Raw genomic sequence first — 17968 nt, 5'->3', positions numbered from 1 at the left:
TTTCCAGATTAAGTACGGTATAAGCAGATGACGCACTTTGCACTTTTATGCTGCACGCTTTCTAGTAAGAGCGCACTGGTCGAGCTACCCTAAAATAGCGTCACAGTCTGGTGACGGCCGTTACCCTTTTCAAAAAGTCAAAGTTCGTGAGGAGAAATGGATTTAAGCGCATAATTTAGAAGCGCTGTGATTCGACTTTTAGCTAATGAAACTGTTATACTTATTTTCCAGAATTTCGAATACTTTGAATAGTAAAATTCTGGCGTGAATCGAATCAAATAGTAAACACTATTAGAAAAACATTCGAATGTTCGAATATTCGCACACCCCTACAGAACTGACATTAGTAGACTTGAAAGGTTCATGAAATTTAAAACAAGCCTGAATGCAAAAAAATTATCAGTTGCTGATATGCAGCATGTATTTCTAAACACCGTATTATCAGGGATGCAACAGCCTAAATAGGATTTGGAGCAATTTTTGGAGCAGCAAAATGTTGCTTTTGGAGCACAAAAATCCAAATTTGGAGCAGGTTACGAAGAAAAAAACCTGAATTTTTTAGCTTGAAATCCCAAATTTGGAGCAGTATAACAAAGAAGGCTTATTTTTAGAAAAGAAAACAAAAATATGTAAAAACCATTCAACATCAGCTAATTCGTGCACAGTGCACGTGAACACTGCTATTTCAATAAAAGCAGTGTGTTGAGCCACCCCACAGTGCGAACAATGACTAAGTCAGTGCAAACAATGATAAGTCCACATTAGCATTTGCAGGACCTGTCAAATAATTAGACAGGCACTGGAAATGCTAATGTGGACCTGCGAACCTGGCAACCTAGAAATTTGGGAGATTCGTAAAGCAGGAGCAAGTGGGGGTAGCGAAAAAAAGAAAGCTGGCATACGCTTTTGTCTGTTGTTCCTCAAGGCCGCAGAAACGCCATACACAGCAGCTCGAAATGATTGCCAATAACGTTTTAGACGTCAACGATCATACTAGTACTCGTAATTACACCGCACGTGCACGAATGAGTAACTAAGGAACAAAACGTGCTGTGTCCTTGACAGCTAGTACTAATAGCCCCTTCTAAATCTTAGTATGCTTTTCCGCAGGACACCAGTGTACTGCGGCAAAAGTGGCTTAAAAAGCGTTCTGCACACAATAAAACAAGCATCAGGAAATTTGAGAACTACTGTCCTTTTCTATTGTGATAGCAACAATATGAACACTCTCGACGAGTTTTTGCCATCATCTCTCGTATAAAGTCCAAATTGATAACATATCCCTGTGCATAGTATGTTCTACCGTGGGTAAAAGTGCGCGAATGCGGGCAACGAACGCGGCTGAAGCAGATTCTAAGGCCGCGGTCGCGATCGCTGGCGCGCGCGCTATCTCGGCAGCCATCAGCGGGCGGCTCGTATATCCTGCTACGTGCTGCGCTCTCAATGCAAAGGCAGTTTGCAGAAAGAGCATCTTTCCCCGGAGCGGCCGTATTATCTTACACCAACGTTTTGTAGAGTTACGCGAGATCGGATACAAAAGAGTTTGCTGCCAGCCTCACTTCGTATAACATTACAATTTGTTGCTATCGCATTCATTGCTTCATCCTTGCGGTGAAACTGACTTTTTTTCCTTTCGCGAGGGGTTAGGGTTCGGGTGTGCGCGTCTGTATTGCCGGATGACGATGCCCACACGGCAGATGACCAATGCGGCCTCCATTTCTTGCTCAAATTTGGGCAACTGAGAAAAATTTAAGCTGGTCGAGCATTTTGGCACAGCGTGGCGCAATTTTAACCAATTTCATGGTTTTGGCTCAGCCTGGCGCAAAAATAAGGAATTGTATCAAATTGGCGCAATTGGCGCAGCTGTTGCATCCCTGTATTATGCATATCACTCACTTATACGCTCCCAGATATAAGGATCTGGTTATAACGACCATATTTCGGTGAACTTACGATTTTCCTATGCTAACCATTGAAACTGTGGCCACATATAGTGAACATTTTTCAAAGCCTCTTACTTTTACAATGAACACTTCAGACACAGTCGCAATAAAAATATGGCGCATACGAAGCGAAACAAAAGTTAAAACAGGCCTTCTAAAGCATGAGAACTGTTAAGCTTTGCATCTATTCTGTTAAAGGTTAGCACATAAATATATGGCCAAAGTGCATTAATAGATGCATCATATTTAAATTGTATGAAACAATCTTAAAGGCAATATATCCATCACATACTATAACACCACCACAACCTTGTAATCAGCTTTACTCCAGCTACGCTCTAGACACAAAGTACAAATGGAGGGCTCACAATTTATTAAAAACCAGTTCCAGCTCTTTTGTACAAATGATCACTACAGTTAGGCAAATTAGCCAATGCACAGCCTCTACAGCCACAGTCATGTTCATTTGCTTGATATCAGCCAAGAAACTACTCTGTTACCACAGCGTACAGTACTGTCAGGATAGTAAAAAAAATATCAAGAGCTAATAAACATTAAGTCAGTGCTCATTTTGTTTTGAGTTGCATTTAAGCGTATTGCAGGAATAGCAGAAGAGTTTAAAAGGTCTTACCAAATTTTGCAAATATTTCTGTAGTGTAGGTCTTGAGCATGTGCCTTTTTATCGTTCTCCCTTCAATCCAGTACAAAATTTCATTTCGGCTATCATAGGTTAAGGCAAATGCAGTTGCCTGCAAGAAAATTTAAAAATCAACAAGCATTTGTTGAAGGCAGTTTTCATTAGGGCCCAACCTCAAAAGCAATGCCATGCACACATTTTAGCACGCATTCACAAAGAAAAAAAAGAGAATAAGTGTTGGGGAGGCATGTACAAGTAACGTGCCAAGTGACAGGAAGTGAAAAAAGGAAATTTTATACACCAACCTTCACAACTGCTAGACTCCCCCCCCCCCCTTTTTTTGAAATAATGCTAGTGCTTAAAATAATGTAGCTTACATGTAGCTTCACAGGAGGATAAATCCACCGAGACGGATCACTGGTGAAGGCGAAATAGACAATATTTGTCTTCTTCGTTTGATAAAGAATCAGTGGTCCATGATCTATCAAAAGAAATTGCAACATAAGAAAAAATTACAAAAATCTCTGACATGGGAACTGTGCACTTTACGGAGGCAATACAGCCACTCCATCTGCAGATTACAATAAATTGTGTACATTATTTTACCTTTACAAGTCCGCTTGTCAGGACCAAGTTGCAGGCCATATGGACACATACACAAAGGCCGACCATCTCCCATAACACATAGGTGACTGCAGAAGCCATTGTTGTAGGCACAATAATTTGTTGTGTTGTCTAAGAGAAAACATTTCACTAAGTTCACAGCCAGTACAACTGAACAAGTCATAATCATAAAATATAAAATGGTTACAAAGTAGAAAAACTAGAATACAAGGTTCAAAATAATTATCACTTCTCGCTAAATGATAGGGTCCTTTGAACAAAAAAAAGGTGAAAGTTCTAATCACTGAATGATAAGTCAGCTTTACCAAGTTCGTAATCAATATGATTTACTTACATGTGGGATGTCTAGAAGGATGAACAATAGCAGCCTGATAGAGTGTATTACTGGAATGGAGAACCACCTTCTGAGTTGCATTCAATGAAAACCGATGTGCCTGGTAATTAACAAACATTTGTTGTGAGAATGCATTCAGCAGCAAATCAACACCAACATGCACTACGAAGCATGAAGTGCGGATGAAAGGACTTGCCTTATATATACTAGAAAACGTAATGTCTGTCCAATAAAAGTAATCGCCAAACACATCCATCGAAAAAGGCTTGGAAAATGTGGACAAATGAAGTATTTTCTTGTGGTCTGTCCCATCATATTTAACAGTGTGGATTGACCCAGACCTGTAACAGAATTTTAGACAGAATATTAAAAGCCTGCACAATCATCATTGTAAGATTTCGCGTAACAAAGAGCAGCAATGTGACATGAATGGCCATGTTCTCAGGAAGTGCCAGTGCAATGCTTCATTTACAGTCACTCCTAATGCAGCACACTTAAGTGAACATAAGCAACTAAAGCTTCCCTGGAAACACACAATTAAAGCTACTGATGAAATTCTGCTTGTTCACTACTATGTTCTTGGGACCACGCTCTTGCATTATTAATGATAATTCCAGCTAAGGGAAAGTACTACCGAAAAGTAGCGGGGCACCATGGGCAAAGCATGTCCCCAACTTGAAAATCACCATGTGTGGGGCATGAAGTGCCTGAAGGCTCAGTGCTCTAGCCACTTCCATGGACTGGCATTTGTTACTACAGTGCAGTAGTTACCCTAGTAAATTAGCACTGTCCTAAACTCCTCTATAATTCGCTCAAACAGCCTCACATACAAAAGCTCTAAAAATGGTGTGGTCCCACTGCAAATAATAATAATAATAATAATAATAATAATAATAATAATAATAATAATAATAATAATAATAATAATAATAATAATAATAATAATGTGAAGATGTTTATTGCCAGGGCAACCCTACAAGGATGCTAGAAGTTGCAGCCTGAAGAAGAGTGTCAAAAAGGCGCCAGCAATCAGCAGCGGGCAAGAAATGGTGATGCTGCTGGAGGGATTTATTATTCTCTTTTATTATTATCTCCTTTGTCACCATTCTTAATTATAATACCTGAAGCTTCACATGCTGAAACAATTATTATTATTATTATTATTATTATTATTATTATTATTATTATTATTATTATTATTATTATTATTATTATTATTATTATTATTATTGCTAAGAAGACGACAAAAAGAACAACGTCAGTACAGAGCAGAGTTATATTAAAGGGGCCCTCGAACACTATTCAACACCCCATTTTTCACTTGCGGGTTGCGTAGACTGATGGCTAGGGATAATTTTAGCGTAGGTCTAAGCACCGATATCAAATATTTTAGTATTTTAATCACGCAATAAAGTCGTTACATCACTGCGGACCGCATCAGCGCGTAGTGGCGCTTGCCAGAACTATTGCGGGCAGAAATGGAGACTATGCACGCCAGCCTATGATGGGATAAATGTAGTGTTAGAGGTGATCGCAGCGTGGCATCAAAGTTGAGATTACTATTGGGTTTCGTTTTTGTTTTCTGTACTTTTCCAATGAACTTCAAATAGATGCCGTCACAACAAAAAAGATCACTACAACCCCAAAGCACGACAGACGCGCTGGCTGCCATTTCGCCTCTGCTTTTTTTGCCTACGCCGGTCGCATGTCCATACGAAACGCTTCTCCCTCTTCCCTCCTTTTGCATCTGTACGTTTGCGAACGGTTTCTTTCCGCACGTGCGGTAGGCTCTTGATTGTTGTTGAAGCGTTGCAAGTAGTCCTCTTCGTTGAATGACCTTGTACTTCGTCAGGCTGCTCACCAAACAACCCGTGTAGGGGCGACCATGTTTCACCGCCCTTGCCGCTCCACAAATTCCCTCCTCAGAATGCGAGGAGGGAACAACATGGAATGTCGCCATAAGGGACAGCAGAGAAAGCCTCGCCAACCTCACTTCGAAGCAGCAGCGCCCGGCCAAGTTCGGACAAGTCAGACGTCAGGCACCACATTTGTTACTATGGCAACGACGTCGACAATACATTGGAAAGGACAAGCAACAATGGTGTACAAGCTTCCCCTACGTAGGAGCTTTCAGCTCATTTCATTGGGGCTCTCTGAAACGTCACAGGGCGAGTGAAATGCGATCATGTGACCCCGCAAAAATAGAGTTGAGGGTAGGCATTTTTTTTCTTGTATTTTGAATTTTCTAGATCGAATAACTTCGGACTGCGTGCCGCTATCGCTGCCGTTCTTGCTGCACTAATTTGTCCGTACTTCAGTCTACGCGAGTAAAAAATGGGGCGTTGAAGAGTGTTGGAGGGCCCCTTTAAGGGGAAAAAGCTACTTGTTAAATGTTAGCTAGTGCATAAAACAACAATATCTCCAAAAAGGAGGCCAATTCTTGAAATGTACAACACAAATAAATGGGAGCTCTTCGTAACACACATTAATTCTTGCCAGAACATGGAAGTTGATGTTATGTGACACACACTGTGATAAAGGAATGCATTTTCTATGCACAGGAGGATAACAATGCAATTTCAAAAATAAAATGATTGGCATCTAATAGCACAGTGACATGTTAATTAAAATAAATGAGGAAAAGCATTTATACAAGCTGCACTCATAGCACCCAAGCATCTAAAATAAATTAATGGAGTTGTTTCGTACAAGGCCAAAAGAAAAAATAAGCTTACTATACACACTCTCAATGCATTCCTATTTTAAATGCAGTGACATTTTATGAAGCAGTAAAGGAAGGTTATGAAGCAGTAAAGGAAGGTTACTGAGGATAAGAATTATGTGCTAGTAAGTGTTCAAGCGCTATATATTTGTACATTTCATACAGTGTACCTAGTTCAAAAGTGCAACTTCAATCAGACAACATGAATGCCGAGATACAAAATGTTTAATGTTAAACAATACTGCATTACAAAAATAAATTGTTTCGCATTATGCGACGACCATGATGAAAGTCTCCATGCCAAAAGAATGACAAAAGTATACACAAATTCATTTTTGAGCCGGACAGAAAAAGCACTGCATGCTAGTTCGATTTGTTTTTGAAGTCTTCTTTATCAATAATTAGAATAGCCTTGTTCAAGGCACCAGGATCACCTTCAAGAGTGCAGTAAATGGATGACTGTGCGTCTTTCGTTCATGCAGAGAAGTGGAGTAGCCATTAGTTAATAAGATATTTCATTTCTGGGGTCTTGCATGCCAAAACCACGATGCGATTATGAGGCATGCTGTAATGAGGGACTCCATATTCATTATGACCACTTGGCTTTTTTTTTTAAAAGCATCAAATCTAAGTACATGGGTATTTGTGCATTATGTCTCCGTCAAACTGCGACTGCTGTAACAGGGATTCAAACTCACATCCTCAACTTTAACAGTGCGACACCTTACCTGCTAAGCTACCCATGGCATGTAAAGCAGAGCAGCCATTGTTTCTTGCATTGCTTCAAATAAAAAAAAACCAACGGATATAGCAATCCCATACTTGCACTGCACTTACTGCATAGACAAAGATGTGTAGTGAACATTTTCTTTAGAAAAGAGGAGTGCAGATCACTATTTTATTTGACCTTGTATATATGCATGTATGTGTGTTAAAGAATTTTAAAAACGAATAAAATAAAATTAAGCTTCCTTCTTAGCTAAAAAGGTTTCATTTCGAGAATACAAGTTTTTTTGTTTTTTTTTCATGACATTTTCTCACAGATATAAAACTGCACTATGCCAATGTGAGAAGTGAAGGAGACTCCAGAGAGATCCCAAAAAGGGTGCATTGAACTGATTAATAGAACACAGACAAAATAAAAGAAGCTTACGAGAACCATTTGAATTTGAACTTATTTTACATCATGAGTGAAGGAATGCATGACAAAAAAGTGAAAGTTGGCTTCACAGAGATTCAGGACCCTTTGCAAGGCAGACAGAATTATTTCACAGACATGTTATTTCTCAACTTACCCAGCGTCAATCCAATAGACTCTCTTGACAGCATAATCCAGCGTGATTCCATTGGGCAAAGATTCTGGCAGGTTACTGTACTCCTCCACATTAACTATCACCTTTCTTGAGCTGCCATCCAGGTAGCTTCGCTCAATTCGTGGGTTTTCATCATCCCAGTCAGTCCAAAAGAGGAACCTGTGCACGCGAAGTTATTGTTGGAATTATTAATCAGGTAAAATTATGAAGCCGAATTTTTAGAAAGTATGCAAATAATTTGAAAAGCTTAATAAATTAATATCAGCAACAAGAACATGCGCACAACTGCAAAGCGCAAGAAACAAAATGCAGTACTTTGTCCGAAAACATAGAAAGCTCGACAAATGAAAATCTGACAGCTGGGCATCAAGGAATTGATCAAAGTTGAGAAAATTTTATTCAACTAAATTTCATAATTCTTCTTATAACTGACGGGTTTTTACGTCCCTATGGAGGTACTGCTAGTCCACTTAAGTAGATGGGTTCGACATCCCAATAGGGGTACTGCTGGTCACGACTTCATACATTTGTGGCATCTTCTTGTCTTGGGTCACTCTGCTTTTATTGTTGATTGGTGCTTACGCTGAGAGTGACACACTTAAGCACAAATGCAAAGATGCATAAGCCGGCGTGATGCAACATGCATAGTGCACTCTTGGCTACTTACACCACAATCTGAAAACAGCATTTTCTGAAATGAAGGAACTATCCTAATCAACATATGTTCAGCCCAAGCTTGATTATGCACCATCCGTCTGGTATCCATCACAGACATATCTCTCCACCGACTTGGGAGCTGTGTGAAGCCATGTTCGTCAGTTTATCTCATTGCAATACGTATTCCAGGCAAATTAGTATGACTGCTCTGAAGTACTCTTTGTTTTCCGATGCTTTAATCATGCCAAATGATATCGCATTTGTGCTTCATTAGATTACTCTGCAGAATCTAGACAGGTGCTTTTAAACCCTCCCCAGAGAAAATCCTCCCATTTATCTCACAGTCAAACTATAAGAGCCTCAAAGGACGAACATCAGCGATAAACGCTTATTTCATCATGCTATCACTGTAGGGTTCAATCCTTGATACCACCACATCTTAATTGCAATGACCACTCTAAATTTCATAACATGCTGACACACCATCTTACTAACAAAAGAGCATCTTTGCTAGGTCATCCATGCATAGAATCATTATTTTTTAACAGAGAGGCTGTTTAACAAATCGTTCCTGGTACGGCAAACCAAAAAACTATCATCATCATGAACGGGTATGTGCCGCAGAAACTGGGTAAATCCAACTAGTCGAACCCACTTATAACGATTCCAGTTATAACGATCTATCGGTTATAACGACCATATTTCGGTGCACTGACGTCTTTCCTATGCTACCCATTGAAATTGCGCCCACATATAGCGAACATTTTCTAAAAGCCTCCTACTTTTACAACGAACACTTCAGACACGGTCGCGGTAAGGCGTATAAGAAGCGAAAAAAAGTTAAAGCAGGCCTTCTAAAGCATAAGAGGCGCGCGCTCGCGCGTGCCTCGCTCCAGTTTACTCGTGACGAAGATAACCTAGATCGAGCACCGCACGCCGATTTTGGACGCTGCGAGCGAGGTCGCTCACTTTTCTGGGATTTCTTCATTGGCAGAATGGCAGTGACGAATAAAAAAAAAAGAAAGAAATACGAGGCAGCATGAAGCCTTGTGGTCAGCTTTCGCACGGCAACCTTTTCTGGCGCCGTTCTCTGCAGCTACGACCGCCTACGATAAACCTATGCCTTGGAACGCAAGAAGCCATAAATTGCAATAAGCGATGACCGTGATAACCTTTCCGCGCATATAAGTTCACTGCGCCGACGCCACAATGTGACGCAAAATGTATTTCGTCTTTTCGGTAACGGCAGAGACCGGTCGGTCATGATTATGACTTCCGCGCGTTGAGGCGATTCTTTCACGGATAAGCATCAGAAGAGAGCGAAGGCGATGTGGTGGCCAACGATGAACGTGCCATTATGAATTATCGCCAGTCATCTGCAGCCATCGAATCGGCTGCACGTGTCGCGTACACTGTTCGGATTGACGGCGATACAAGCAGTACAATTGCGCGATGCTGCCGTTCGCAAGTTCGCCGCCGCCGCGTCGTGCGCGATAAAGTGCGCGTCGCTTCGTATAAACGAAAGTAGCTCGCAGGTGTTGAGCGGCACGGGCACCGAGAAACGTCGATGCACTTACAGCGACAACCTAAGCGCGCCGCGCCTGTCGTGCAGGGCCGCCAGAGCATCGCGGAGACGTAGAGTGCGCGTTGCTTTCAAAATGCTTGTCTTCGCCACGTTGAACGAACAGGCTACTCGCCGCACCCGTGCACGGTCTGAAGAGAAGCGGGCACAAAGAACGCCTAACTTCTCACCGGAGGGGTTTCAATAAAAATGCACCGAGAAAAAGAAAGCGGCTTAGTCGCTAAGTGCATGTTTTTGAGGGCGAGTCCATTTACAACGAACTACTGATATAACGACAAGTTTTCGCGGCACTTTCGAGATCGTTATAAACGGGTTCGACTTATACGCAAGAAAACCGCAATATCAACCTTTTCTTCCTCTGTGAAGCATAAAGCTCAGGGGCAGCCACTGCGGCGCTTTGTGTTGCAAACAGGCGAAATAGTTTTTCACTCCTGTTTATAGATTAAGAAAGAAACAGATAAGCACCACACATCGCACCCAAAGAATAAGCTGTCTACTTGTGTGTTTCAGATTGCTTGCAGATTTTCCCGACTACATTCTGCTTTGGCGTGCCACGACTCAAATTTCGTCACTTCCTTGTCACATGTAGTTCCGGTCATACGTAACAGAAAGGCCGCGTTTTCTGCACACCGGGCGCCATCAGTTTCAATTTCATATTTAAAATTCGATAATGAATATTTCGAATCACAGGCAACTGTCGTGATTTCTAAAAAAATGGGTATGCCGTAAATTGGCATGAACTACAAATTTCTAATATAAACAACTGCCCTTCAGTCAATAATTTTAAAGTTAATTAACGAGCTTTTTGTTAATTAGGCTCGTCAATGTCATTTCAGCACTGGCTAAGTAGTTCCATCTCGACATAGAGTACGCGCGAAAACGACTGGATAAATAGAATTTTTATAACAAATCTGACAAAATATTGGCCGGCGGCTCCAGCGGCTAAAGTTTCGTTATCTACAGTCCACCTAGTGTGCCTATGCGGAAGCGGGCGCGTGAGGGAGGGCCGGGGCAGATTTCCTAATGCATGAAATGCGCTAGATAGATCTGGCCTACATATGTGAATGATCAGGCAGGGAGGGCGGGAGAAGTAATCACTGGCCAGCCAGCCACTGCAACTGAAAATGCCAGTGTTTGATGGCATAGCGTGGAAGAATTTTTCCCGGGCTTTGCAGTTCGTCACAGCTCTTGTGGCAAGTAGTCGCGCTACTCTGTATGATCGAAATGTTTCAGAGTATATATACACGTACCCATACAAACATACAGTACACACGCAAATAGTGACAGTGGGGTCGGACAGCTCCTGAAATAAAAATCCTGGCTACGCCTCTCACACGGCAATTCTTCAGGACCTGCTCTGGCCGTCGGGTATTACATGTCTTGAATTTTGAAGGATATTAGAAAAGGGGGGGTGGGATAGGAGTGTACTTAGCTTGCAAAACGAAAACTAATAATAATATTTGGGGTTTTACATGCCAACACCATTATAAGATTATGAGGCACGCTATAGTGGAGGGCCCCGGAAATTTCGCCCATCTGCCCTGGTGTTCTTTAACGTGCACTGACACTGCACAGGACGCGGGTCGCTAGTATTTCGCTTCAATCAGTAGCGTAGCCAGAAATTTTTTTCGAAAAGGGGGGGGGAGGCGTGGAGAGGGGGTTCAACCATACTTCATGTATGTTTGTGCATGCATGCGTGCGCCGCGGCCGAGATCGGGTCAGCAGCCGAGCACCGAACCACTGTACCACCGAGGCGGACTGAAAAACGAAAACTGGGTGGGGGAGAGGAAGACGAGAAGCATCACTTACCCTACTCGCGGATCCAGCGCCAAGGCTCTAGGGCGGCGGACATCGCCGACTACAGATGCCCGCATGGAACCATCACACCTCGAAACCTCTATTTCTTGGTGCCTGCTCTCCACCCAGTAGAGATTGCACGCAATCCAGTCCACGGCCAGGCCCTCCACTGACTCAAGGCCACCCGTTACGACGGAGCGCACATCTTTCAATCCTGAGACACCACAATAAACAATTGTGTAGCCAAACGCACACCAGCAGACAAATCAGCTATTCACAATATGCACATTTAAAGAAGGCTTCCTCACATAAGCACGAAAAATGTGTTCATACGAGTCGTATAAACAACTTACTTTATGCCCCTTTTCGTCCTTTCTACACTCTGCCCCTACACTCACACGCACACAAACACACAGCACTTCGCCATACAAATGCCAGAAATGTGTACCATGTGCTGCTTACCCTCTACGACACATCTGTTTGCAATGTTGCAACATTTAAACAATATATCTTTTCAATATTAAGGATACCATGGGGACGGCCATAATCGTTTGCTCATTTAAAGGGGCCATGAGACCCAGTTTTCGATCATAATCTGCATTGTGTGGGTTAATCCTTGCGCGTTCACAAACAAGGTGGCGAAATTTTAACGCAATAGCATTTAAGAGTTCGTTTCGCAGAAATTCCGGTGCCGGTGTCAGAAGCGGCGTCTGTGGTTGTGCGCTAAAAGCAGCGTTGTCCGTGAGCGAAAATTCGAGGTAGATGCAAGTAAAGATATGAGCCGGAGGGCACCCGCACTTTGGCTTTTCGCAATGTCTCTTCGCATTGAGAACACAGCATGTAGCAGGGTATACGAGCCGTCTGCTGATGCCTACGTCCACAGTTGCTGCTCGGTCCGACTACACTATCGCGTTCTACTCTTGAAAGCGAAGCACAAGCGTCCTGCAAGTTTTAGCGCATTTGGTGGGTCACTCAATTTATAATTGAATATTTTTATAAACACGTGGGCGGCCTGAGAGCCTGGCGAAATTGGCGCGCTCGCAAGCCGTGATGTAATAAGCTGCTTGCTATGCGAGCGCGCGAATTCCGGCGCACGATTTTGTTCCGTGGTCAGCTGCGCGTGCAATCGAGCTATTTAAGTTTTGTTCCGCTTGCCATTGAAATTAAACACTGAAACCATCTCACCGCGGCGCAGCAGTAGCACGGCGGTTCCGCTCCACGTAGCACATGACGTCACACATGTCATGGCAAAATGGCGGTCGCCGGCGGTGAGCGGGGTTTACAGCCGGCGACTTTTAAACTGTTACAACCTAAGCAAAAATGCAAGCTCCGTCGCAGTAACGTCATTCACAGCTCTGCATAGACACCAGCGATCATACCGGTGTTAGTAAACACACGCGCGTAGGGCAAAATGTGCTATGACCCAAGAAATCCCCCCCCCCCCCCCCCCCCACAAGTGGCACCCTACACCGCAAAACATTGTACGACGGCAAGGCTAACTGCGTGCGCTGCACTGTGTCACCGTGAGTTCCTCGTCAAGATAAACATGCCGAACGGTAAATAACCTAGGCCACACACAAATGCGGCGGCCTCCCCTCCCTTTACATCAGTGGGTAGAGGGGAGGGTCTCGCGGCAAGCAGTTAGTGTACCTCAAGGCCAGAAAATTTTTTCGAACAGCTGTCCTTTGTTATTTTCCTTTTAGGAGGAGTTAGGGCTGTTTATGGGGAAACTATAGGCCGCGCCCGTACAGTCCAGGACAGGACGGGTCACAAATAGGGATCTCCCGGGGAAATCGAAAGAGGTATGAAATTCTCTGTGGGAGGGGCAGCGATGCCTGTGAGCGGAGCTGTCATTTTTTTTCTCACGTTGTATCCGACTATAGGCCATAATTTAAACGGCGAATCGCCTTGTATAAGGGAGCTACGAGCGATTAAAGGTATGTGTGGTATTTCTCCTTGTCGAGCGGTCTAGGCTCCGCCAGCGTGCCGTAGATAAAGAAGGCTACATTCAGAGTTCGTTCAGTTGATCTTTCCGCCACCAGGTGCTGCCACAAACCCAGTTTCTCACGTTTGCTTTGCCAACACGCCTTTTTGAAAAGCGCCCCTTTTTCGGAAACCTCGTTAGGCGGTCGCGCACGGCGCTCCGCCGGCGGTTTGTTTAGGTTTGTTTACATTGCGGCTGCGTGCATTCTGTCTCGCTGCACGCACGCGCGTGCTTTCTCTCCCCCTCTCGTTTTCTGCTCGCGCATGCACTCTTCAAGGCGCTCGTGCGCGCGTTCTCCTCTAGCGCTGTGCTGGGCAGCAGTGCGCGTGCTCTTGATCGCGGTGCTCATGTGAACGTGCTCGCGCGCTAACCTCGAGCTGTGCTTGCTCTAGCATAATATTTAACTGCAGGTCGTGGTCTCGCAATATCAGTGGAGATGGTGTAGAGCACGTTTGTTAAGAGACTGGCCCAAGAAAGGCACCCTTTTTGGCTACGGTAAGCCTAGATGGTCGAGAAAATGAAAGTTTGAAAATAAATTGGTGCGTCATGCTTTTAGAACAGTGAAAAGAAATGGCACCAAGATCGAGTAGAACATTTATGACGACAACTTCTACAACCTCGATATGAAAATAAACGCCAAAAAAAGTAAATTTAATCACCCTGCTTAAAAACGTGTGTGCACATGAGAGAAGTGTTTATAAATGACACAACCAGCACGGACAAATTCATGCCAACCCGAGTTTTCATGGTAGGCAGGCAGGCAAAGAACTTTATTTTGATCCGGAGACGACGGTCACTCCTCCTTTAGGGGGCGACATCGGCGGGCCGCACCCACGACGGGACGGGGAGATGCATCTCCTCGGCCATGTCATGGGCTCTCTGGATAGCCCTTAGCTGGTCTTCTTTCTCGTTGCTAGTGAGAAGATATCGCCAGTCCTCCACGCCAAACCCGGGTTGGCATGAATTTTCATGCCAAACTCGGGCATGAAAATCATGCAAATTTGGCACGAAAATCTCCCCGTAAACAAATTTTAAGCTGCGCTTCTTGGTAAACGATTTTTGGGGTGAACTGCGCAAAGGCAGAGGACGAAACATCTCACCGAGAACAAGGACAACAAAGGAACGAAGACGACAGGACAAGCGCTTCGTTCCTTTGTTGTCCTTGTTCTCGTCACGCTGTTTTATTCTCGACTATAATTATGAACCGACTAGCCCTCATCAAGTTGTCACGAATGCACAAGGGTGAAAAAAGAAAGGCGCGTTCGCGCTTGCTAACTTCACTATTTTTGCACATAAGTCTCCACAAGTCTGAGGTGGGCTGTTTTCCTAGTCCTGCGGTTTCAGAAAAAAATATAACAGCGCGAAAGAAAACACGACTTCTGTTTATTTCTTTCCGATGCCATTTCAGAGCAACATAAAAGCCACATTGCTAAAATTTGTGGAATATATATACTGTTTCGGCTAGCAGCATGGTAACATTTCGTGCTGCTTTGCCACAGCAACACGGGCGAGATTTTTTTTTTTTTGTAACCAATTAGAATGGATTTGTACACAGTAGTCAATGTCTGGAAAGAACGGACTGCTGGAATATATGTTGGAGCAATATGGCCTCTTTACGCGTTTGAAATAAAAAGGAAAAGTTAAGTAGCTTGAGCGCTGTTATATGTTTGTCATCATATAGTGGATGAGCGACTGTTATAAAACAATTAGAAATTGCCTTTGTTTTGGCGAGGACTAAGTACAATAGATAATACAAAGGCTTATCAGAATAAAGTAATCGAGTTAGTAATGATAAAAAATACAATCGCCATTTGTGCATTTATGTGATGAATCTACAATACAGAACCCGTTCTGTCACGCGGCTTCCTCACGGGCTCGCAGGCTGCAAGTGGGATACTCGGACAGCACCAGTGCAGATACGAAATCACGATCACTACATCTCACGGTATGTGCAGCACCACAACGGTTTTTTTAAATCAGCTGGTGTTTCGTTGTGCTCTTTCCAGAAGGTACTGAATGGACGCGGCGATATGTGAGAAGTCGAATAAACTTTATTTCTGTATGCGCAAGGGCCACTCGATCTGCCGTACGACAATGATCAAAATAAGGGATGCAAAACAAATGACGATTTGAACCTGCGTACAGCTTGGCGCTTGTTTTGCCTGTGCATTTATTTCCCTTGAATATGCAGTTTCACAGGTTCATTTGAGTGTGTATCTTCTCAAGACTGATGCAGCACTGTGCGGCATAAGAACGGTGCGTACCGATTTGTGAAATGACGTGGCTTTGTTTTTGTTTTTTGTTTTTTTGCAACTTGAAAACGCGATCACCAGCAGCAGCGCTCTGCCGAAAACGCAGGCGCAGCAGAACGCAGGTTGCCTCGTCCATAGCACGAGTGACGTCCCAAAACAGTGTCCAACCCAAAACAAGTAGCTGAAAGCTCGCTGTGGCGGCGCCGTGCCGTCTGTAGCAATGTGCGGGTTTAAATTTTAATAATCACGCATTTTACGCAGACCGCTCAAGTAGGGCTGTTAATTATCCAAAGGACCTATGCTACTGCTATTGGCTCAATATGTTCGTTAAAAAAAAAAAAAAAAAAAACTTCAGCATCCTCAGTAAGATTTCATGCAGGGAGTGTGTGTTCATAGCTACGCGTTTTTTTTTTTTTCTTTCGGGCTTATACTCAAACGGCACTAAGGCTGCCTGACAGCAAAACAAATGAAAACCGAATTGCGCTTAGTCTAATCTGTTTTGCAAATTATCGAGTTCAGCCATTTGCTTTGATTTCTAATACTAGATGTGCTTTGATTCCTAATACTAGATGACACCCCAACATTGCGTTGTCTATCCGTTAGGCATGTGGAACGTACTGTCGGCCGCAAAAGTTTGCGGGATGTGCAGCGCGTGGCCGAGCGACGGAAAACTGCATTGCTGCGTCACCTACCGTGACGCAGCGGGTGTTGAGGCTATCGGCCGCTGCCTCCGCGATTAGATCCGGCAACGGCACATTGTCTAAACGCGCCGTCGCTAATCGCCGAGGCCGATAGCCTCAACACCCGCCGCATCACGGTAGGTGAAGCAGCAATGCAGTTTTCCGTCACTCCGCCACGCGCTGCAGATCCCGCAAACTTTTGCGGCCGACAGTACCTACCGTATATAAAGATATCCACGACGTGCGTATGGCCATTAAAGTAACGCGTGCGTCTATGCGCCGTGTCTATTGATAACCTTACCGCCACCCTACACGTGCGTCACGTAGCACAGCAACGAGTGGTCCATAAAAGTTAGATCACGTTCATCCATTATTATTCCCTCGCGGCGGCTTGCGCTTTGAGATTGAGTGACATAGCACCGCAATCGGGGTGTTTCCCTGTCGTAACGGAACAGGTAACGTTTCTTCGCCGGAAATAGGTGTCGTACCATTCTCGTCACCTTACTGCTGTTACACACACGCATCACACAACTCGTCGCCTTGCACGAGTGTGTTGATGCACCTGGTGACGCTCGGAAGAACCGTAATGGAAGTGCCAACCAATCTTAAAGGGATAATATAAGTGAAACAATAAATTAGTTTAGACTGATAAACTATACTCCAAAAACTCTACTGTCATTAATTTCACCACCATAGCTTTATTATTATAGATGAGAAACTCAATGTCAAAAGTCTTTAAACATCCCGCCGAAATCTCCGATGGTGACGTCACGGATTTCAAAGTGTTTTTCGTATTTTGGCCACATTGCCTCAACGAAATTTCCTAAAATTTGGCATCTTATGTCTCTGGCTCCCACAAAAGAGAATGTACTTTACCGATTAGGAACTGCGTGGGCCCTAGCAGACGCCGTCAAAATCTACGACGTCACGGCGACTGGTGCGGGAACTTCAAGGTGGCGCCGCCACCCGCATTTTCTTTTCGCGCGTTTTCTCGCTTACCAAGCATCTTCTCGCAGTAAGCGTGGTGTTTTTTTATCGTGAAAAAGTAATTTACTAATACGAGACAAACGTTTTTCACTTTAGTGTCCCTTTAACGCCCCCCCCCCCTTTTTTTTTTCCTTACACTCTAAGAAAAAATCGAGTATTTGGAGAGTATTCCTGCCACACCAACAATAATCGTCATGCTCGCATTTCCTTTCTTGAAAAACCCGGCTCTGGTCACTTTCCTATCAAGAATGCTATGTCACGCTGATAACGCACGCGCCGTTCGTGACTGGGTAGTGCCGGGACCGACGAAAGTACGCGAGGTGGATGACGATTATTGTTGTGTGGCAGAAATATTTCCCAAACACTCGATTTTTTCTTAGAGTGTATAAGTGCAACAGAATGCTTACCGATCAAAGTACCCAATTATACGCGGGAAAACAAATTGAACATTTGTAA

General features: G+C 43.7%; 1 protein-coding gene across 2 annotated transcripts in view; it reads right to left on the bottom strand.

Moving 5' to 3' along the window:
- Positions 1–17968, bottom strand: part of LOC119378902 (prolow-density lipoprotein receptor-related protein 1) — a 61957-nt gene that overhangs the window by 28664 nt on the left and 15325 nt on the right. For both annotated transcript variants that reach the window (XR_005181074.2, XM_037647967.2), the window contains exons 4-10: positions 11622–11823; positions 7556–7732; positions 3735–3879; positions 3539–3638; positions 3187–3315; positions 2958–3061; positions 2575–2692 (exon numbers count right to left, since the gene is read on the bottom strand). Coding sequence is in view for 1 of the 2 variants with exons in the window: in XM_037647967.2 (XP_037503895.1) it covers positions 2575–2692; positions 2958–3061; positions 3187–3315; positions 3539–3638; positions 3735–3879; positions 7556–7732; positions 11622–11823 (975 nt within the window). In the remaining variant the exon portion in view is untranslated. The remainder of the gene's footprint in view (positions 1–2574; positions 2693–2957; positions 3062–3186; positions 3316–3538; positions 3639–3734; positions 3880–7555; positions 7733–11621; positions 11824–17968) is intronic.

Source organism: Rhipicephalus sanguineus, chromosome 1 (genome assembly GCF_013339695.2).
Source record: "Rhipicephalus sanguineus isolate Rsan-2018 chromosome 1, BIME_Rsan_1.4, whole genome shotgun sequence".
Classification (NCBI taxonomy): Eukaryota; Metazoa; Arthropoda; class Arachnida; order Ixodida; family Ixodidae; genus Rhipicephalus; species Rhipicephalus sanguineus.
The sequence above is the reverse complement of the archived record's forward strand: the minus strand, read 5'-3'. Positions and strand labels throughout refer to the sequence as shown.